The 24,952-nt window shown below is 35.8% G+C and overlaps 1 protein-coding gene across 2 annotated transcripts in view; it reads right to left on the bottom strand.

The window, feature by feature from the left end:
* LOC131430459 (putative inorganic phosphate cotransporter) overlaps positions 1-24,952 on the bottom strand; it is a 68,684-nt gene that overhangs the window by 34,075 nt on the left and 9,657 nt on the right. Inside the window, exon 1 of one of the 2 annotated variants that reach the window (XM_058595472.1) lies at positions 13,854-14,399. The exons of the other annotated variant lie outside the window; for it this stretch is intronic. Coding sequence (XP_058451455.1) covers positions 13,854-13,887 — 34 coding nt within the window. The 5' untranslated portion in view covers positions 13,888-14,399. Of the gene's footprint in view, positions 1-13,853; positions 14,400-24,952 lie in introns of those variants that run through there. 2 annotated transcript variants of the gene reach the window in all.

The raw sequence follows: 24,952 nt of genomic DNA, 5'->3' as shown, positions 1-24,952 counted from the left end.
GACTCCTAGCTAGCCTTAAAAAAGGCTGATTAATTTCTTAGTCACTCTAATATCACTCTTTGTATCACTTAGTCACTCTAATATCACTCTTTGTATAGCCTTGAGAAAGGCTGACTAATTGATAGTCTTTAAAAAGACTGTTAATGATTCAAGTAGCCTTGAAAAATTTGACTGATTGTTTCTCATATGATTGTGCTCAATATATATTATCAAACCCACCGTGTATTTCTCACACTAGTACTATACGAAATAGTGCACACGAAGCATAAAGAAAATAACGAAAAATTGGCAAATACGCTTTGGATCATATTGCAATTTCGACGATATCTTCTCAAATTTTATAGTTTTGAGTCTCGAGATCAGATTTTTCGCTTCCGTTACTGTATTTCAATTTTTCAACCATCTCCGTATAAGCGAACAGTAACCAATCATAGTTTTCGAAAACCAGTTACGGCTTCACAAAGCGAAAAGGGCACAAATAAAAACGATCGATTCTCGGCCATGGTTTACTGTTTATACTTGTCCAATTGAACAACGGAACTAAGTATACCTCAAAATCGTAGTCCACGTGCGGAAAAGGCAACCAAGCGTGACATATTTTCCTCATTGTTTCCAAAAGTTTGAGTAAACTAACATTTCTAACTCGCGATATTCACGATTAAATTCTACGCATTCTACCACATGGTGAATTTTGAGACAGCACCCAATAGCAAAATAAGACTCATTCACGTCAAAACTATTCCTGAATTCTAAGCTTTTCAATTTCGAAATATTTTTCTTTTAACCTTGAATTTCATTTCTGTTGAAATGTTTTATTGGTGTACCAAAACCATTCAACCCGAAGTTTCTCCAAATGCAGCGATCGTTAAGTTATCTTACGGGACCGCAAATTCCCCCGGTTGACGTCATATCGTCGAACCGCCAACCCCGGCGAGTCGAATTATCGTTAGCTATCGGAACTGATGACACATTAATAGCCCATTGTAAACTGTGACTACCATAATGTTCGATCGATGATTGAAACGTTGATTTGACGGTGTAGTCCTTCAACCTGAGCAAAGTTCGAAAACAAACACAATTTCGGTGGACATCAGAGTTTGAGTTCCGTAGAGGCACGGTCCGTTCGATTGATGGATAGGGGGAGTTTTTGTTATCTGAATGTTGTTGATACAATTTGCATAATACTAATTGAAATAAAAAAATGTCACTATCAAGCGTAAATTAAACCCCACGCGTGGTTTTGCTTGCTTACCCCAAACACAAATATTTGCCAGCCTGGAGTGAATGGTAATAATTTTAGTCAACAATAACACAATTAGAATGTCGAGTTCGGTTTGTGTTTCCAATTTGCATTGCGTTATTGTTGAAGGTTTAATTTTAAACTTTTATCGTTTAGTTGCAAATTGTTTTGGTTTTCCTTAACAACAATTCCGCCTGATTGCAACCTGCTGGCCATAAACTCTAGTTCTGAACTAGAACTATAACTAGAACTATGTTAGATGGATCTGAACATCGTATCTGGAACACACGAACAAAAAAATATTAATATCGATAATTCAGCACGCCTAATGCATAATGCAGTAGCAAAATAGATCCAATTAAGCGTCTAAATGGCAGTTCTTATCACCACGCAGTTCAAATCGTATAGAAATTAGTACGCCTGAGCATTACAAGTCTTTCGCTATCCGACAGCTGATACTTTGTGTTACAGCGAAATTTACAACCCCTTCATTCGCATAAAACAAACAAGCCACTTTTGAATCACACGAAACAATGCGATAGATTCAATCAAACGCGCAATTCTGCCTTCAGAAAATAATCCCGTCTGATTGGGACTGAGTATCAACTGTCCGGGGGCTTGGGGACTGAGAGGAAGGTTTGTAAATTTATCAACTGGAAAAACGTCGAGCTCACTTCAGATAGTGAAGTGCTTATTTTTACAATCGATACAGTTGTTACACAAGCGAAGGAACATATCAAATTAATGTTATCAGGTCGAACTTCCAGTGACCGGTGGCCTCGTCTGGTGCCCGTATCAATGCCATGTAGGTGGCAATTAGACTTTTCAATTGCAAAGATAGCTGCTACTGGATCGGTAATGGGGTTTTTCGTATTTAAACGAACGCTACATTCGCTCATTCTTTTCTGTAATCAATGGTGACAATGAATAATGTAAATGAGATCATTGTTTCAGTTGACGCATGTTTTACTGAAAAATTCGAGTATTGAAGAATTTGGTCACCCGGAAAATGACGAGGTTCTGAAAACGAACAACGTCACGTGACACTTTTCAATTTCCATAATTTATTTAGGCTAATCAAACTGATAAGAAAACAAACAAATCGAAAAACATGAGAGGATAAGACTGCGAGGATGGATGTCAAAATTAACCAATCGTTGGAGACCACCAAAGTAGCGAACTTTTGAAAAAAAAAATCTCTTGATAAGACCAACACCTTAGCAAGATTTTTGTCTTATCATTGGATTTTTGATTGCATTGCAATGCGTTAAAAATAAAACTACTAGTACTAGAGCAAAACAATGCACACACTCTCAATATTGCTTTCAAACTTCCTTTCGAAAACATGGTTGACATTTTAAATACTACATCAACACGTGAGATATTTCGCAGACTGATGATCGTTAGTTTATTCATTATGTGAAACCAAATTTTAGTGATGATACTACAAGCTTTTAGATCGAAGATGGCGTTGAAAAAAAAAACAACTGCAAAAAGCAATCGTGTCCGGTCACAAAGAAAATCCGGATCTGTCATTAAAAGAACTTGCAAAAAAGCTTGCTTCTCCTACCAGCACCGTTCATAACGTTCTTAAAATTTTCGATACACGTTTGACAACAGCCAGAAAGGCTAGAAGCGCAACAAAATTAATATTAAAGGGTTGTATGCAAGACACGACCGACTACGATTACATTAAAAATGAAATAATTCTAAGGTACCCATAAAAAATACAAAAATATAGATGGTGCACTAAAAGTCACAAATTACAAACTTGCTCTACTTTAAGTGTTTACATTTTTGGCGAATGATCAAAATGACAATTAGATTCTTTCAGAACAATTGATTCTACTCTATTTTAGGCCGTCAACAAATTTTTACATTTAAAAATTTTTGGAAAATATCCTTTAAATGAAAGTCAATTATCATGATTTCAAAGTTACTTAAGAGGAATCAGAACAAATTGGCTCAAATGGCGCGTTCCCCTTTATATTTGGAGATTTGTGCCTTGCCATCAATTTGTTTTTAGTATCATTTTCCCGATATACAAGAAGGATTGAAGGGAAATTGGACTAGGATGGGGAAAATTGACGACACAAAAACACAAAAAAGCAGAAGTAAATTCTGCACCCCTAAGGGATGCTGAACAATCTGCTGGGGATCACATTTAGTGGAAGCAGAAGTAAATTCTGAACCTCTACGAGGTTCCGAACAGTCTGCTGTAAAACCTATTTAGGTTTGTTACTATGTGCGTTCTTTCTGATGAACGATGCACAGTTAATAAAACCTCCAACCCCCGAGAGGAATTAGAGATCTTACAAAAGCGACACCATTCTGCACTCCCGGAAGAATGCAGAATGATTCGCAGTATGTACGAGCAGAAGTAAATTCGGTACCCATTAAAGGATGCCAAACAATCTGCTAAACCCTATTTAAGGTGAATACAGAAAGGATTTATTCACTACAAGAAGAACAATGAACCCTTCTGACTATAGCTCCTTATCACCACCTTGCACCAGCTCTAGCCAACTCATCATTGCCGATTGTTTTCCACACCGAATCGCGTAGATTTCTGCTTCGAACACAGTGCAGTATCTACCAAGTGAATGAGACTGCTCTAGCCTCATTTCACGACAGTAGACACCAGCACCAGCACGACCATTCAACAGAGAACCGTCCCACAGTGGTTTGAATCGACAAAAACGTGAACTTAATTCTCTAGCTGCTAAACCGTTGATCCGATATACATAGTTCCTTTGAGGAATTCATTCACAAAAATATACCTCGTGATTTGATCACAATAAAAAATGTGCAAAGCCTACTACGATAAAAGTTCATTTCAATAACTTTATTCCCCCAAGAGATAGAAAAATGATGTCTTCTACAAAGTTTTAGAACTTCTAACGAGAAAAAACTTTGCCGAAAAAGCTAAAGGTCTAACGCATATAATTTCGGATATATGAAGCATTTTCTTTTGAAACCACTTAAAATCAATTTTTTGTACGTAACTTTTTTCGCAATCACTTTCAGTGTCTATTATGTTCGAGACAATTACTAAAAACGTAAAATTACACATTTTTGTTGAAGACTGTGCACGGTTTGGCAGTTATTTAACATTTAAACTTTTATATACACTAACTTTAACTACTAATAGGAAGCAGGGTCGCAGACCAAATGGCACATACATTTTGGAAAGTTTAAATCAAGTAATATAAAGATACGAAGTGTGTAACGTGGCCTTTTTAAATTGAGTGAATGAGAGAACAAAATATAGAGTGCTTTTTTGACCATTTTCGTAGGAAAAACATACATTAATACAATTGTTTATCTTTATATCACGCGTTATTTGTGATATCAACCAACTCTTTTGTGTTCTTAAAAATAATATTCAGCGCTGCTCTCACCAACACCAACAGTGCATATTTGAAGCAGAAATTTAATACAAAGTTAGTTCACTGTGCTTCATTTTTCAGTCTATATATATATATATATATATAAAAATGGATGTAAGTTTGTATGTTTGTAACGCGATAACTTCGGAACTACTGAACGGATTGCCACCAAACTTGGCACAGGTACTTCTTGTATTTCAGAGATGGTTTAGGGAGTATATTTATATGGGAGGGAGCGTAGCAAGTGCCATAAACCGCCATTTGAAGACCGTAGAACCATTTTGCATACCTTAGATATGACTATATGGGGGGGGGGGGTGTAGAAAGTACCTTTAAATAGGGAGGTGTAATGTTTAAAACGGCATAATTCCGAAATTACTGAACGGATTGCTACCAAACTTGGCACAGATACTTTTTGCTCTTCTGAGATGGTCATAAGGATATTTTAATGAGGGAGGGAGCGTAGTAAGTGTTCTTAACAGGGGTGAGTCATGAAAAAATTTGTCTAATTTGACGAGAATCGATACTTTTTAAGACCATAGAAACATTCTGCATATATTAGATATGATTATATGAGGGGTGGATGTAGCAAGTGCCTTTAAAAAGGGGGGTGTAATGTTTGTAATGGCATAACTCCGGAATCACTGAACGGATTGCTATCAAACTTGGCACATGTACTTCTTGCTCTTCAGAGATGGTCATAAGCGTATTTTTATGGGGGGAGAGAGCGTAGCAACTGTCATAACCAAGGAGAGGTCATGAAAAAAATTATGTAACTTGATGGAAACCGATATTCGTGAAGATCTTAGAAACATTTTGCATACCGTAGATATAATTTAATGGGGGATGGATGCAGCAGATGCCTTTAAAAAGGGGGGTGTAATGTTTATAATGGCATAACTTCAAAACTACGCAACGGATTGCTATCAATCCTGGTACATGTACTTCTTGCTCTTCAGAGATGATTATAAGAATATTTCCATGGGGGAGGGAACGTGGGAAGTGTCCTTAACAAAAGTGGTCATTAAAAATATTATCTAATTTGACGAGAATCGGTACTTTTTGAAGACACTTTTTGCACAACTTAGATAAGATTAAAAAGATATTCTGTGGGGAGAGGGTGTAGTAAGCGGCTCTAAAAAAGGAGTGTAATGTTTGTAACGGCATAACTCCGGAACTATTGCAAGAATTACTATAAAATTTGGTGCAGTTATTTCTTGCTCTTCAGAAATAGTCATTAAGGTGTTTTTATAGGGGAGGAAGCGTAGCAAGTATCATTAACAGGAGGGGCCATGAAAATAAAATCATAAATTTTGACAAGAATCGATTATTTTTGAAGATCATGCAAACATTTTCCATACCTTAGATATGATAGATATAGGGAGTGGATATATCAAGTGCATTTAAAAAGGGGGATGTAACGGCATAGCTCCGACACTACTGAACGGATTGCTATCACACTTGGCATAGCTGCTTTTTGCTCTTCAGAGATAGTTGTAAGGGTATTTTTATGGGGGAGAGAGCGTAGTAACTATCCTTAACTAACCTTAAAAAAATTATTTAATTTGACGAGAATCGATACTTTTCGAAGACTATAGATACTTTTTGCGCAATCTAGGGTATTCGTGTAGGGTGGATGTAGTACGTCTCTCTAAAAAGGGGATGTAATGTTTGTGACGGCGGAACTCCGGAACTACTGAACGGATTGCTATCCAATTTGGCACAAAGAAGCTCTCCAGAAATGATCATTAGGACATTTTCAGGGAGGAAAGTGTATAGGAAGTGTCCTTAACATCGGGGAGAGGGTCAATGACGAATTTTGAAGAGACTAGAAGCAGGGGTTTTTGAAAATAAATTGTAATCTCCCATTTTTTATAAAAAAAGAGAGTGGCAAGAATTTCAAGGTCGTATTTTTCTTTAAATATTTACAAAAGATCTGGTTCCATTTTGCCGGGGAATTCAAAGAACTAAGGGACAATAATCTTGGTCTGCCTGTGAACGTTAGTGTATTCAAGTCTCAGCATAACTACAAAACAACTAAACGAATCGCCACCAAGTTTGGCACATGTAATAAAGGTGGGAATCGATATTTTTTGAAAAGCACAGATACTTTCTACACTACTCAGGGTAATCATGGAGGAGATCAGTAGTGAGTTCACTGACAAAAAGGATGTTAAATCAAACAGAATATAAGGTTATTTTGAGGGTGAGGGAGTGTAGCAAGTGTTCGGAACATGGGAAGTATAAGGGAAAATTGATCGGGTTTTACGAAAAATTGGTACTTCTTTACGAGTACAGCATATTTCTAACAACTAAATGTGGTTCACAAAAATATTCACATGAGGGAGCGGGAATAAGTATTCTCAACATTGATCTGAATTGACGAAATCATACAATCAAGGTACATTTTTATGTAGATTAAGAAAACTCAGGTATTGTAGATCAGATGTAACGTGGAACGTTAATTCGGGTGCACTTCCGGAGGTTACTAAAAAGGTATTTATAGAAAGGAAGTGTTTTAAATGTTCCTAATAAAAAGTTCAAACATAAAACAAATGATTATTGAGAGATCTGAGATCGGACACTGATCATTCGCCATCTGAACATGAACGGAGTATTATCCAATCGGGTTACCGTCTAAGTTGTGTTTCATTACAATCAGATTATTTCAATGGGCAGGACAATTTCTAGAATTTTTTTCGGACTTGCTGTCACGAAACGTTTCCGAGCAACGCCGGGTAATTCAGCTAGTATACATTAAAAGTAAAACTAAGCGTCAATATAAATAAACGGTCATATTCATTGATATTAATGTATTCCAATTTAGTTTTACATCGAGGATGGTTTTGAATCGATTTTTTTATTCAACTGATGTCCATTTCATAGTACTATTTATTTAGAAATCGTGTGGATTTCATTTTTTTTAGTGTATGGCTTAATTCATTAGAACGTATTTCGTAGAACGACATGATTTTACAAAAAGGATTCAGCCTTTCAAGCAGGCTACACTTACACATTTCAACACATAAAAATTAATCTCAGAAGACTTAAATTTAAACGATGTTTTTGGGCGTACTGGTAATGGTGTAAGATATCATCCTTTAAATGAATTGGATTGGAATTAAATGATCTGATAAGGAATATTCTATTAAAAGAATAAGTAAAACTTGTCGAAATTTAATAAGCCCGTTAATATGCTTCGTTAGTTCGATCAATTGCATACAAGAATGCATCATGAAATTATACTCAATCATTACACCATTGCACCAAAGCTACACTAACGACCGATTCCAATGTTTTAACATTTCCTACAAAGCTCTTTTTAATAAACCAAAAATAGTCGTTTTAGTAGAAAAAAAATTAGAGGGTTGTATTCAAGACACGACCGAGCACAATAACATTAAAAATGAAACGTTTCTAGAGTCTTCATAATAAATACAAAAATAAAGATGATAATGATGATGATACACTAAACTTCACTACACTTCACAGTTACTTTAAAGCTCAATTTTAGATACAAACAACGTAAAGATTTAAACCTGAACAAATAAAACTATTCTATTTTATGATGATAATTTTCGAGAAACGTACAAACTTATTAATTTGATTTGATTTATATCGATTACTTACCCCCAGTTTTAACCTAATAATGGTCGTTCACTGGGTGGACTTATTAATTTTATAAACAGGTAATCGATCCAAGAGAATGTTGTACCAGTAATCTCAGTAAAATAAAATATTTAGTTACTTACATTGATTTTCGCTTTGGCATATTAGGAATATACGGAATGGATACGCAACGAAATTCCGAAATTTTGTTCATATTGTAACTTGATGTTATTAACACATGAATGAACATTGTCATAGTTACAACGTGTGTAGCCATCAGACGCTTATTGTTTTGAAGCAAATAATAATTGAACTGAAACTGGCGGTTAACCAAATTCTACGAGGGTTCCTATTAAAAAGATTGATGTAAAATCGCAGGTAAACTTATCTTGAGTTTATTTTTGATACTATATGATATTGCATCTAATTGTACTGTATATGTGAGCCTGTGGAACTCAATTATACTACTAAACCGAAGAGACCGCTTTTAGATAGGTTTCAGAATTTAATTTTGAATCATTTGAAGCGTTTAATTCCTGGTGGGACAACAACTTGTTCAGTCACATTGTCACGTTTTGTTCATATGGGAATTGAGATTTAAGTATACAAACCGATCCGTTGACAAATTAAAACATTTTTGAGCTTACAATATTGAAGCTTTGGAATCATTTAAATTAGGAAAATCAATTAACATATCATCGTGGAACAAGCGCTGCAAAATAAACCCGAAAAATCTATCGCCGATAATTCTAAATTGGCCTGATAGTTACCAGAGAACCAAATACTCAATTCAAACCAATTTTTCAATGGTATGCAATTGAAATATTCAAATGACGTTATATCATAAGTATTAGTTAAATGTTTCCGAATCGATGGGTTGTTGAATTATATAAATCCATCAACAAATGACTGAGTAATAAGCGTTCAAAAGTATGACAGAAAAATGTTACGCGATTAGTTTTGTATGTTTTAAATTTTTTTTTAAACCAGCCTCGGGAAGCGAAGTGTAAGGCATTTTTAATGGCAAAATCGGCCAAAAATTAGCTAAATACATGGAATATTTTCAAAAAATCGGTAACCACGCAGATTCGGTTCTTCAATAGCTAGATGATATATAAGATACTCAAGCGAATACGGTGTTGCACAGACAACAGGAAATTTCACCAACACATAACGCAAAAGCGACAATCCAGCAAGTGAACGCATATACAATCCAGTCATGAGCTCACTGGACGAGCTACTTGTTTCATTCACAGTCAAACATCAACTAGGCAAAGAAATATTGTGCAGCATATATTTATAGATTTCTCTTCATACTACGCATACCGATGCGGTGTTTTTTATGCATGACGCAAAGCCTCCTATGCCGAACAAGAAGTTAACGTCATTTTGTACAACAGGGATTGGTGGATGAAAACATAGGTCGATTCCAATCATTTTTTCAATAGTATGCTATTGAAATACTGAAAAGACGTCGTCATACATGTTTAAGTTAAAAATTTCCGAATCGATTGGTTGTTAAAGTATAACAATCCATCAACTAATGACCGAGTTATTAACGTTCAAAATTATGACACAAAAAGGTTACGCGACTATTTTTGAAACTTTTAATTGATACCCGGCCCCATATAGTAAAAAGTAAGGAATTTTTAATGCCAAAAAAAGTGTTAAAACGAATGCTCTATTTTTTATACCTGGACTGCAATTTCTTGCAAAAGTTTTTGCCTAAAAGTAACTCGGTCGATATCACAAATAACGCGTGATATAAAGATAAACAATTGTATTAATGTATGTTTTTCCTAAGAAAATGGTCAAAAAAGCACTCTATATTTTGTTCTTTCATTCACTCAATTTAAAAAGCCCAAGCTACACACTTCGTATCTTTATATTACTTGATTTAAACTTTCCAAAATGTATGTGCCATTTGGTCTGCGACCCTGCTTCCTATTAGTAGTTAAAGTTAGTGTATATAAAAGTTTAAATGTTAAATAACTTTTTTGGGAAAAAGCCAAACCGTGCACAGTCTTCAACAAAAATGTGTAATTTTACGTTTTTAGTAATTGTCTCGAACATAGTAGACACTGAAAGTAATTGCGAAAAAAGTTATGTACAAAAAATTAATATCCGAAATTATATGCGTTAAACCTTTAGCTTCTTCGGCAAAGTTTTCTCTCGTTAGATGTTTTCAAACTTTGTAGAAGACATCATTTTTCTACCTCTTGGGGGAATAAAGTTGTCGAAATGAACTTTTATCGTAGTAGGCTATGCGCATTTTTTATTATGATCAAATCACGAGGTATATTTTTGTGAATGAGTTCTCCAAAGGAACTATGTATATCGGATCAACGGTTTAGCAGCTAGAGAATTAAGTTCACGTTTTTGTCGATTCAAACCACTGCGCAGTGGGAAAAAAAACGATCAAAAACGCGACTTTGCACAAAAATTGTATAAAAACATGAGCAAATATTTTCAAAATTAGTATTTCTTATGCAAATTTTTCTGTAAAATCGATTTATGATAGTTAGAAGATCCGCAAAATTCACTATCATGCCCTTTCTGCTCCAATTCCTCATTTTCTGACTTTACTTTGAAAACTAACTGTGAAACTCAGGAAAAAAAATCAATTCCACCAATCGGAAGGTATTCCTGACATGATCATAAGTTAGATAAATGGATTGTTTTAATAAGATTGACCGCAAACAACTGTATTCTGTTTTACCCCCAGTCATCTTCTTCCGTGAATTTACAGAAAAAAAAGTTCTACTGATCGGTGTTTGGACCAATTTTGGTTAAACAAGACAGACCTCAAATAATAATTTGCAGATAGTGAATTCAATGACCGCACGTATCTTGTTATACCGTATTACCCCAATTTATTCCATAAGTCGTATTTCTGATTAAATTTTCTTTTGCATACCGAAAGCAAGCTGATTGTGGTTAATAAAAATCGATTGATATTACGAAGAAAAACCTGGAAATTGGATTACAAATGAATTCAATGTGGAGCAAAATCTGAAGACTCAGTTAAAGGATAAATTGGAGTAAAACGGTATAACAAGATTCGTGCGGTCATTCACTTATCCTACGATAAGTGAAAAGCACCATTGATGTTTTGCCTAGATTTACAGATAATCTAACCTGATAACACCATTGTTGGACAGATCGCAGGGCTTGCTGCATTAAATCAAAGAGAGTGATAATGCTTATACCGGTCATCAATATATGATAATCGTCGGCAAAACCATAAGTCGGAAATCCAAGGTTATTAAGTTACCTTAACAAACCATCAGCAACTAGGTTCCAAGATATTCCGTTCACGACTGCATTGTTTAACCTCCTGCAGCCATTCAGTCCTCGGCACGGAAATACACCTTGACTTAGGAGTTCCTATTTTTGTGGCCTTTTACAACATGGAACAGGGAACCAGTGGAGCAATTCTTGGTAGAAAATGATTCCGCCGGATGCCACACGGCTTACCTGTTAGGTGGACTTATACCACCAGTACAGGTGGGCCGTAGCATTATTCTTAGCCAGTTGGGAAACCGCTACCGACATCTAGGCTGCTCAGAAAGGGAAGTTGACATTGATGGACAACTTCCATGGATGGCCGAGCAGCCGTATCTTAAGAGATCAATTTTGGACTGCATTTTTTTAAACTGATACCCAGCCTCGTGTAGTGAAGAATTAGCAAAAGCGACAATCCAACGAGCGAACGCATATACAATCTAGTCATCACCTCACTGGACGAGCTTATTGTTCCATTCGCAGTCAAGCATCAACTGAAATCAAGAAATGATTTGCAGCATATATTTATAGATTCCTCTTCGAAGTACGCAGAATGATGCGGTGTATTTATGCATGACGCAAAGCCTCCTATGCCGAACAAGAAAATGACGACAATTTGGTCAACTGGGATTGGTGGATGAAAACATAGGTCAATTCTAACCATTTTTTCAATAGTATGCTATTGAAATACTGAAACGACACTGCCATTCATATTACAGTTAAAAGTTTCCGAATCGATTGATTGCTAAATTATATTAAACCATCACCAAATAATTGAGTTATTAACGTTCAAAATTATGACGAAAAAAGGTTACGCGGCTATTTTTGAAACTTTTAATTGACCCCCGGCCCCGTATAGTGAAGAGTAAGGCATTTTTAATGCCAAAACTATATCACAGCCAACTATTAGCATCGTTTCAATCCAAAATTGTTGAATGATTTTTTTTATTAAATAAAGTCCTTTGGAATTCTGATCATTATATTTCGATATGAAGCGACGGAATGCATCTTATGTGCATCTGATCGGGATGTGCTTTTGCGTATGGATGTAGTTAAATTTTTGATATCATTTATACTAAAATCGAATGAAACCTTTCTTGCTCGAAAAAATTTAAATAACGCGATGTTTTATTTAATTTACGCACCTACGACTGCAAAGCAAATTACATTGCAATTTTTGAAACTACACTAAATACGCAAAGCTAATACGAAAAGGATAAACATTAATATGGGACTAACATATGGAAAAAGACATCCCAGATTCCATGTTAGCTCACAACACCAAACACCGAAACAACAGAAGTGAGAGCAATTAAAAAAACTATATTCCTAATCAGATCAATCAAAGATTAGTTTAAAATCATGTCTCGCACATTGGAACAATGCAAATGATCGTAAAACCGAGCGTTGTTTTTCTTTCCTGACTGACTTGAGGTGTGAATCGTCAAACTCAGAATTTTCCACTGCCAATTAATTTATTGATGATATGCTACCTCCCACGCTTGCTGCGATCCAGAGATCCTGCTGATAGTGCAATGGAAATTTTCGTATGCCGTTCCAACTCTCGACAGATCCCACGATACTAATTTGTTATTGAAAGATTGGTTGCCAAAATCAGCTTATCATTGTATTCTGAATTTCTGTTTGATGGGTTATCACCTTTTTTCAGTTTGTGAACAAAACCGTTATATTAACAAATATTCCACGCCCTCCCCTCCCTGTTCTAATCTATCAACAGGCCACGAACCACTTCAACATTATCAAACAAAATATCGTTACTCTAGTGCAGAAAAAAAAAATTAATATCGGTCTCATCGATCACCGCTATTTTGATAATTCGCACATATTGCGGATGTCGCAAATTGAACCGGAAACACCGTTCAAATAAGTCGTCCAGTTTTACTAAAACGCGTGATGTGTCAGTGTCGAGCTCGCGAAACACACAAGCGAAAAACGAAAGTTCGTTCACATCCCCATTGTTCCCAAAAACGTTTCTCAAAGTCGTAAATCGACTACTGTTTTCCTCTGCGATTACAATCGTTAAACCTCTCGGTACAACAAATATTCGCACTGCACATTGTCACCTCGGTACCCGTTTTCGAGAGGCACATGAGAAAGCTACGGAGACGACGATCTCTCTCTCACCTTCGATCTACGGGTCGGAGGAAAACTAGAACTGAAATGCTACCAGCAACAACATCAACCACAGGTCAAACTTCAATCAACAATTGACAGAGGCAGGTAGCAATTTTCGAGTCATCAACGTTTGCGAAAATCCGATCGCTGTAAAACGAGGTCACGTGGGTACACGTCAACGTTTTTCTACTCACATTTGGACACTGTCAGCTGCCACCCACTCAACATGATGATCGATTCGTTGCACACTTGGATTGATTACTGAATCCGACACACGTCACAGCACCACCGGAATGCAGTCCCGGGCTCAGACCAGAACCAACTATTACCGTCGTTGGCGGCAAATTCTCCTCGGGCTAATTCGCTAGTAACAACACCACCACCACCACCACCTCCGCGACCTACGCCTAGGAGGTTACCGCAGGCAGGTATTTAGTATTTTCCGGGCGTCACTTTCGATGCTTTTCGCATGTTCTTTATAGGTTTTAACTTCCGCAACGAAACCCGACTGTCACCCGACCGCAAAATTGAGGAACCACTGTCAGTCAGTCAGTCAGACAGGCAGGCAGAGCCACGCGAGCGATCTCGAGAATAACGACGAATGACCGACCGTCGAGACGTTTGTGGAGGAATTAAGCACCGCACGGAAAGCTTCTGGCGCATTTATACGGACCTCGCATACCTGAGAGATAATATAAATATATTGATAGAGCTGTTGAACAGTCGTTGACTGACTGAAATTGGTTATCACCGACGGCCGCACCGCACCGCGAGGCTTTAGGAGTTTTCGTCGAACAGCGAAAGCTCTGACGGCTTCAGCTTTGCGCGAATTCAATGGAAATTCGTTCGCTCCGTCGGTCGGAGCCGAAATTACCCCCACGCAACGGCAATTTGTTTTGGCACCTGGCGGTACGTACTTATACACACACACACACACACATACGATTTGTGCGATCCGGTTAAAGTCGGTTACGCGTGCTAAAAGCTACTTCCGTGTGTGGAGATTCTTTGAGTAACAACGGAATCGGATGTATTCGATCTAGGCAATCGGCACAAATGTTGTGACTTGTGAAATGTGGCATTTGGTCCAAGAAGGCCATGATGTCATCGTATAATTTATGCTGGATTCAATTCTGCCTGCTTGAGCATCAGAACTGTATGAAAATTATGTAATATCGATTTCAATAACGGTTTCATCAATTTTCTCAAATATTTTGTGTTTTTGCCTTTGTCATACAGAAAGGCTATGCAATCGCTGTGAAAACCGACTTTACAACTGAGTGCCGGAGGGCCGAGTGTCGTATACCATTCGACTCAGTTCGTCGAGATCACAAAATGTATGTGTGTGTGTGTGTGTGTGTGAACCGATTTTCACAAACTAAGATTCAAATGATTACATTTTTCTTGAATTTCATTTGGATCCGACTTCCGGTTCCGGAATTACAAGGAAATATGTCGAAATTTATTGAAAAATGCGCACTCAATTTTCTCGGAAATTTCATAACCGATTTTCACAAACTAAGAAGCAAATAAAAGGTCTTAACATTTTTTAAAAAGTCCCCCAAAAGTTGATCCAGATCCGACTTCCGGTGTCGGTATCGCAGTGCGATTAGTGAAAATTCGTGAGTATTTTTTCACAAGCGAATGCAAAACAAGGTGCACATTTTCATAAAACTTGCTGCTAAATTCATCTAGTTGGCAGATCTTGTTAGTTAGTAAAAATATAAAACTACTTTAGGACTACTAGTCACCGGTTTCCGCTTCCAAAAGCATCGATAATAGTGAAGAAAATCTCCAAAAATGGAACTCTCTTCCATTTCTCAGCAACAGTTAAGGTCTGAGGACAGAGGGTCACTTGTTGAGTTTAAAAATCGACCACGTTGCTCGCTCAATTCCCTTTGCGCATCGTATTTCTCTTGTACTCTCTCTCGTATATGAGCAAACTGCACCGGGTTACCAGCATACATTTTATTATTTTGATGAAAAGTTTTATCACATTAATCTATCGTATGGGTTGGACATTACATGGATTCCGATGAACAATTAAAAAATATTCAACTTTCACAAAGATTGAACGTCTGTGTGTTTGGCAGCCTTGTCGAGTCAATTTTATTTCTCTCTCCTTTTTCAGAATGCTATCAGGAAACCAAAGCGAAAAAAAAATGATGGATGCGTTGAAAAGACTTTGTTTAACAGAAAAATACAAGACTTTATTTTTATCGCGATAACATATATGTTTTTATGTACTAATCGCATCTAAACTAAATTATCTAGACTTTGTCACGGTAGATTTATGATACAAGCCTTCAAAGCCGAGATATTCGATGAACAAGTAGAGGTATGCATTTCCGAGCGTTCCAATTTTCAGCAGTTCTTCAGTCAAAAAAAAAATACAATACGACCGCTAAACTCAATGAATCATTCTGAAAATTTCACAGAATATTCTCAGCTAAATTTCGAAGACATTGTCAGGTGGGTTTTTCTATATTCTGCACCGTTTCCAAGAAAATTTTATTGGAAACGGGAAAATAGCAAAAAACCTACCACTTTACGGTACTGTCTTCAGCCCTTAAGCCGATTTTCACGAATCATGATTCAAATTAAAACTCTCATTGTCCAAAATAAAGAAACATTCTTACTAACTTGACATAAATGTTCATACATTCGGCATGATTTCTTGTTTTAACATGGTCTACAACTTTTCTGAAGACATGAATTCTCCTTTTCGCAATGTACGCAAATTATTTGTTTAACTCACTTCTAAGTGAATAAATGACACAAATTTTCTTCTGAACACATAAACACTCCACAATCAATAAGGAAAAAGGAAAAAGGAATAAGGAATAAGGAATAAGGAATAAGGAATAAGGAATAAGGAATAAGGAATAAGGAATAAGGAATAAGGAATAAGGAATAAGGAATAAGGAATAAGGAATAAGGAATAAGGAATAAGGAATAAGGAATAAGGAATAAGGAATAAGGAATAAGGAATAAGGAATAAGGAATAAGGAATAAGGAATAAGGAATAAGGAATAAGGAATAAGGAATAAGGAATAAGGAATAAGGAATAAGGAATAAGGAATAAGGAATAAGGAATAAGGAATAAGGAATAAGGAATAAGGAATAAGGAATAAGGAATAAGGAATAAGGAATAAGGAATAAGGAATAAGGAATAAGGAATAAGGAATAAGGAATAAGGAATAAGGAATAAGGAATAAGGAATAAGGAATAAGGAATAAGGAATAAGGAATAAGGAATAAGGAATAAGGAATAAGGAATAAGGAATAAGGAATAAGGAATAAGGAATAAGGAATAAGGAATAAGGAATAAGGAATAAGGAATAAGGAATAAGGAATAAGGAATAAGGAATAAGGAATAAGGAATAAGGAATAAGGAATAAGGAATAAGGAATAAGGAATAAGGAATAAGGAATAAGGAATAAGGAATAAGGAATAAGGAATAAGGAATAAGGAATAAGGAATAAGGAATAAGGAATAAGGAATAAGGAATAAGGAATAAGGAATAAGGAATAAGGAATAAGGAATAAGGAATAAGGAATAAGGAATAAGGAATAAGGAATAAGGAATAAGGAATAAGGAATAAGGAATAAGGAATAAGGAATAAGGAATAAGGAATAAGGAATAAGGAATAAGGAATAAGGAATAAGGAATAAGGAATAAGGAATAAGGAATAAGGAATAAGGAATAAGGAATAAGGAATAAGGAATAAGGAATAAGGAATAAGGAATAAGGAATAAGGAATAAGGAATAAGGAATAAGGAATAAGGAATAAGGAATAAGGAATAAGGAATAAGGAATAAGGAATAAGGAATAAGGAATAAGGAATAAGGAATAAGGAATAAGGAATAAGGAATAAGGAATAAGGAATAAGGAATAAGGAATAAGGAATAAGGAATAAGGAATAAGGAATAAGGAATAAGGAATAAGGAATAAGGAATAAGGAATAAGGAATAAGGAATAAGGAATAAGGAATAAGGAATAAGGAATAAGGAATAAGGAATAAGGAATAAGGAATAAGGAATAAGGAATAAGGAATAAGGAATAAGGAATAAGGAATAAGGAATAAGGAATAAGGAATAAGGAATAAGGAATAAGGAATAAGGAATAAGGAATAAGGAATAAGGAATAAGGAATAAGGAATAAGGAATAAGGAATAAGGAATAAGGAATAAGGAATAAGGAATAAGGAATAAGGAATAAGGAATAAGGAATAAGGAATAAGGAATAAGGAATAAGGAATAAGGAATAAGGAATAAGGAATAAGGAATAAGGAATAAGGAATAAGGAATAAGGAATAAGGAATAAGGAATAAGGAATAAGGAATAAGGAATAAGGAATAAGGAATAAGGAATAAGGAATAAGGAATAAGGAATAAGGAATAAGGAATAAGGAATAAGGAATAAGGAATAAGGAATAAGGAATAAGGAATAAGGAATAAGGAATAAGGAATAAGGAATAAGGAATAAGGAATAAGGAATAAGGAATAAGGAATAAGGAATAAGGAATAAGGAATAAGGAATAAGGAATAAGGAATAAGGAATAAGGAATAAGGAATAAGGAATAAGGAATAAGGAATAAGGAATAAGGAATAAGGAATAAGGAATAAGGAATAAGGAATAAGGAATAAGGAATAAGGAATAAGGAATAAGGAATAAGGAATAAGGAATAAGGAATAAGGAATAAGGAATAAGGAATAAGGAATAAGGAATAAGGAATAAGGAATAAGGAATAAGGAATAAGGAATAAGGAATAAGGAATAAGGAATAAGGAATAAGGAATAAGGAATAAGGAATAAGGAATAAGGAATAAGGAATAAGGAATAAGGAATAAGGAATAAGGAATAAGGAATAAGGAATAAGGAATAAGGAATAAGGAATAAGGAATAAGGAATAAGGAATAAGGAATAAGGAATAAGGAATAAGGAATAAGGAATAAGGAATAAGGAATAAGGAATAAGGAATAAGGAATAAGGAATAAGGAATAAGGAATAAGGAATAAGGAATAAGGAATAAGGAATAAGGAATAAGGAATAAGGAATAAGGAATAAGGAATAAGGAATAAGGAATAAGGAATAAGGAATAAGGAATAAGGAATAAGGAATAAGGAATAAGGAATAAGGAATAAGGAATAAGGAATAAGGAATAAGGAATAAGGAATAAGGAATAAGGAATAAGGAATAAGGAATAAGGAATAAGGAATAAGGAATAAGGAATAAGGAATAAGGAATAAGGAATAAGGAATAAGGAATAAGGAATAAGGAATAAGGAATAAGGAATAAGGAATAAGGAATAAGGAATAAGGAATAAGGAATAAGGAATAAGGAATAAGGAATAAGGAATAAGGAATAAGGAATAAGGAATAAGGAATAAGGAATAAGGAATAAGGAATAAGGAATAAGGAATAAGGAATAAGGAATAAGGAATAAGGAATAAGGAATAAGGAATAAGGAGTAGCAAATTTTTCTCGGTGAATTTAGTTTTGGTAAAGTTTACGGTCAATCGCATTTCAGCTCTTTAGAATTCCAAAGAACAAAATTTTAAACAATACCTGGTACGCAGTATAGAAAATTGTGTCGGCTCAATAGTTTCTGTCACCAACTTTGAGTGAGATAGTTTACCCAACCTGAAACTCTTTATTGCTGATGGCTCAGATCACGTAACCTACCGCAATTCATATTTCATCTAGTGTGGGAAGTACATCACTAAAAGCAAGTTTCATCCGGTCACGTTTTAGCAAGAACACCTTTTGTTTTATTTTTTGACAAATCCGTGTTTCAGTTTTCATGACATTATTCTAATGTCTGTCGTTTTAAGTGGCAGTTTGAGATTTTAATCACTCATTACCCTGTAATTTCGAAACTGCAAATCGTATCGAATTTGAATCTAAAAATGTTACAATCGATGAGACATTCCATGATATGTCGAAGTATTTTCCACTCTAGAGTTTAGGGTATTTTAAGGTACTTCCAGAGCCGGCATTCAAGAACCAGCATAACCCATACCGATTCGTATGGCCATACGACGAATAAATTGCAATATTTTTGAGTCCAACTTTGAAGCTTTTCGGGATTGTCATCTTTTATATCGCTTTGAATTTTAAAAATTCATCATCCTACAATTCCAGAATCGGAAGTCAGAATTGGATAAAATTGGATTTATTTTAATTTGAATTTTTGTTTTTGAAATTCGATTTGGCTTTCTTTGAGAAAACGATTGAGCTTTGAGAAACGATTCGATACTGGAACCGGAATTCAAAATTCGATTTACAGGATCTTAAAACTTTTCATTTGAATCTTAGATGATTCTTAGATTTCATTTGAATCTTAGATCGGTTCAGCCATCTACGAGGAAAATGAGTTACACAGTTTTTATTTCGTTTCACATATAATCCTGTAGTTCCGGAACCAGAGGTCGGAACCAAACATAATTCAGGAACCCTGTTTCGGAGTATACGACTTTTCATATGAATCTGAGTTCGTAGAAAACGGTTGAGTCATTTCCGAAAAGAATTGAGTGAAATTTTTTGTCACACACGCATTTGCTGATCTCGACGAACTGATTCGAATGGTATATGGGTGTTATGTTCTTCCAGCATTTATTGCTGTAAATAGTTCAAATCAATATAATTATGGAGCTGCTTAGAACTCGAAAATTCTGCCATCATCTGGTTTACATATGGAATATTCGAACGATTATGTTGCCAAAAACGAACCGTGCTTAAATCGGTCTGAGGCAAAATATCATGTTGTACACAGTCTTTTGGGTACTTAGAAACAAATGTATGTAACAGTATTAAAAAATCGTGTTTTGTGTTGCCCCCAAGCATTTCTTTGCCAGACAACGCTCGAAACTTCTACTGCTGGAATAGGGGAAAAAGTCGCTTACACAAAAATGTCGATATCTCCGTTAAAAATGGATGGATTTTAACAATCTATGGCTTGTTGGATAGCTAATACCGTGCGAAATCTAAGTCTGAAAATATATTCTGTTTTCAAGGTCATTTGTGACAGATACTGTCAAAACACTGAAAATTTTGACATAAAACTTCGCATAACTCAAAAAGTAAACATCCTTATCTCAAAACCAATCAATAGCGTTCAGGGTGACGGGGAGACCTTTTATTTGCGACTAGTTTGATCAAAATCGGTCCAGCCATCTCTGAGATCTCGACCTCTTAGTTGACAACACACACACACACACACACACACAGACATTTGTTCAGTTCGTCGAGCTGAATCGATTGGTATATGACATTCGGCCCTCCGGGCCTCGGAAAATTTTTCTAAAGTTTGAGCGAATTCTATACCTATTTTTGATATTTATAAAATAAATGGTAAAAAGGTATCATCTCACTGCTAGGTGGATTAAGCACGTTTTTTTTTTGACAAATCCGACCAACTCTACTTGGCTTAACAGTTGAAGCAATCCAACCATTTCACATTTTATTGTTTGCAATCCATCAATCGGTTCATTCAAAGTGATAACAATGGATCTTGTATGGGATGTCCATTATTTTGCTCAGAGTTCGTCTGAAATTAAACTCATTCACTTGGTAATGATAAGACATTGTTTTTAATAATGTTTTATTGATAGACAGAGTTTTCGACTTCCTGCATTTGTTATCTGTTTATTATAATGATTACGAGGTATTTATCTCACACTTTTAATGATGAATACCTATTAGCAAAGTATGATAACGTCCAAATCAGTTTTTTGTTAAATTAGCTTTTTGTTCATGGAGTTAAACGCCATTGAAAGAATTCAACTAAATATAAAATAATAAACTTATGTAAAAGATTTTCAATCACAATAGTATTTTCATTCTATTATGGTTTCATCAACTACTTGAGTATCCAAATTTGACCAGCTATGTCAACAATATTTATACAAAAGCAGAACTAAATTGTTTTACTGCTTTGCGGCTTATATTGTAACTACTTTTCCGATGGCAACAAAGAATCGTGACTCATGTCACCCTGGGGAACATTAGGGTTCTATTTAACATCGTTAAAAAAAGAAAAAGAATTCTTCTCTGTAACTTACTTCTTATTTAGAAAAATATGCCAAATAAATTGATGTTTCTCTTTTGATTGTCCGTTCAACGACTGCGAAGAAAACTGCTTTTGCGTTTTGCAACGATTGCCTCTAAATTGCAATCTCCCAGAACCAGTGTTGCAGTCACCGCCTCCTATCAGTGTTCTCCACGTTCGGGGCTGTTTAATATCTTCTTTGATAGCTTTAGCCAATAAATCATCACAGTCCTGAGAATAACACAAGCTTGTATCCATGGTGATACAACGTTCGTTTCTAATCTAAGTAGGCGATTCTCAGCCTGACTCGACCCTTTTCCTGCTATCAGCAGGCAACACGTGTTTCCCCGATTGCTCCTGCCAGATTGCTCTGTAGAGTTTTTTTGAACTGCTATCAATAATGCACGTGACAGTCATAATCATTTGACGTCAACAAATCTGTTCAGATATACAAGTGCATAATTTATGGTTGACCTTGTGAAGAGCAAAAATCAATTCCAGTCCAGATGAGCCGTTAAGAAAAAAAAAAATTATGGAAAATGTCAACTCTTCTCACTCACCGTGTCGTCATTAGCCAAAACAAATATTTCGCGCGCGCAAAAATTTACTACCCAAACAAACCATCAAATCATTTTGATGAGTAAAAGCACACCGGACAAGGTCCCCCAGTTTGGTGGACCTCGGCAAGCGGCACCGAAGCCAAGCACGAAAGATTAATATTGGATCTTGAAAAGTTGCCCACTTGGCACTTTGGCAACTGTTAGGAATGATAAATCTTGGCCGCTAAATGCGCATGTCCGATTTTTCGATGTGTGTCATCGATTTGGCATGTAGATCTCGGCGATCAACCTGAGGTAGCAAAACACTCACACGCGGAGACGCGGAGTCTGGTGAAGTCGAGATTTTTTTTTTGCTTGCTCGTTTGCTTACTCGGATCGATGATCATCGCCATGAAAGACGCGATTCTCCGGCTTTGGCTCGCACTGTGTGATGTCAATGATCATAAAATGTAATACCACGGTCATCGAGTGACCGCAAGCATAGATCATGGCAGCGGCAGCAGCATTTTGGGCTAATCGGTTTGACGCAGTTTTTTTTTGTTGCATTTTCGATAAACAATTCGCAAAATTGCTCAACTCTTCGACGTCAAAAGTCTTTTGTTGTTTTTGGGAAATTACGATTCATTTGAAATGTGGCAATTCTGGCTTTCGTTTTAGGGATCTCGATCGTAATTTTATTTGTAGAGAAAGGATCTTGCAATTTTAGATGGTTTCCATGATAACACAAATGTGATGTATTACCTGATGCTGAAGCTCTTTGTTAGGGATATAAAGTGTGTACCGCTCAAACTTTTGATCCGTTGGGTAAAATTAATTACAAATAATTATTAAAAGTTTAATGTATATTTTTCACACTCTGTTAGTTGATCATCATCCGGTGCTCAAAAGTGTTCAAAGTGACGACGAAGGAACAGTGCGGGCGAGAAAAAGTTTTGCACGAGTGCTTTGAGAATAAGGATTTGTCACATCGAATCCGAAAAAGGTACTCCGCGAGAGTGATCACAAATGAATGATTGTATATGTACTTCTAAGATTTTCAAACCGTGACGGGAAACAGAACACGGTAGTAAAAACCGTGCCCGGAAAGTTGTACGACCGGAAGCTAACGAAACCACACTAGAGCAATTCCAGAAATGCTTAGCAGATCATCAGACTCGACCTTCTCCGATTTGGAACTTCCGAAACTTTGCACATGGCTTCAGTATGGCAAACCATAAGTTTTGAACCGATGGAGAGGTCAATTCGACTCACGACTGATTTTAAAAAGGGCGTATGTATTTTTGCATTTCACAAAAATTGCCTTTTTCAAATCGTTGTAACTCGGAAACCGTTAATTGTACAAAAATTGCGTTCAGGAAGAAGTTGTAGGGAATCGATTGGACACTCTAAAAAAATATACACTGAAAAAAATTTTGATTTTTTCCTCAATAAATACAAAATAATCCGAAAAAATTAAATTAAAAAAATCAGGGTTTTAATTTTTTTTGATAATTTTTATTTTAAAGCTCTTATTAAAACCTACAGATTTATGGCTATTCCATCCGTACCGTTTGAAAAATGAGGTTACTGCTAAAACAATTTACAGATATTTTCGAAATTTCAAATTCTCGTTGAAAGATAATCATTCAAACAGTAGAACTAACGTAACTACGTCAAAACGAATAAACACATGTAGAATCAAAGAGGTGTGCCAATTGACTACCGGTGAATGGCTTACCTAAATTCTACCTGTTTCACAGGTGTTACCTCACAGCTATGCATCGTAGAACAGATATCAGTTTATAACAAATCTCCCAAAGTGTTGTAAACCTTTTCCTGGTTTTGTGTGTTTCGGAAAATTTTTCCAATTAACAGAAACCATATTTGGAGAATTAGAAGCTCAAAAGTGTAAGGGTCAATTGAATACCACGTTAAGCATTTGTGATCGCTGTCGTAGGCGGGCTTATAAGGTAAGTCATACGTCGGAAATAGAAGGGCAGTCAACAACGGAACCACAACCATCCACATCGCAATACGATTTAGAGGAAGTATCTTCAGCAGGTTCAATCAACTCAGCATCTTCTGAAGCATCAGTCGCGGTGGAGTATTCAAGAGCACACAACATTGAACACTTCAACAAGGGAATTTATTTAAATATTTAGATATTTCAAGAGCTATAAAAATGCAAATATTCGGGTTCCCGGCGGATGAAGAAGATCCAGAATTACTCAAAACGAAAGCAGCAGAGTTGGATGAAGTGATTACTACAATGATAGAGTGGTTTGCTAAGCCTGATTGCACTAGGAATGAAAAAGTGCGTTTGTTGTCAGTCTTGCCAAACTCGTGGTCAAAGGAGAAAATAGCCACCCAATTCAAGGCGAACAAAAAAATTGTGTCGGAGGCAAGAGAATCAACGAACGAAAACAAAGCCATGAAACAAACGGGACGCAGCAGGAACGAAACGATAGATAACGAGATGCTTCAATATTTCAACAGCGATGACGTCAGCAGAGTAATGCCGGGATCAAGAGATTGCGTCACGCAGTCAAAATGAATGGTAAGTGTGAACGCAAACAAAAATGATTGCTTTATTCATCATTGAAAGAAATTTATTTAGCATTAGCATTAGCATTAGAGACCGCCCGTGTGTTGCTACTCCGTTATTGATCTGGACCAATTGAGATTGCAAAATGATTTTTTGAAGTA

Source organism: Malaya genurostris, chromosome 2 (assembly GCF_030247185.1).
Source record: "Malaya genurostris strain Urasoe2022 chromosome 2, Malgen_1.1, whole genome shotgun sequence".
Taxonomy (NCBI): Eukaryota; Metazoa; Arthropoda; class Insecta; order Diptera; family Culicidae; genus Malaya; species Malaya genurostris.
The sequence above is the reverse complement of the archived record's forward strand: the minus strand, read 5'-3'. Positions and strand labels throughout refer to the sequence as shown.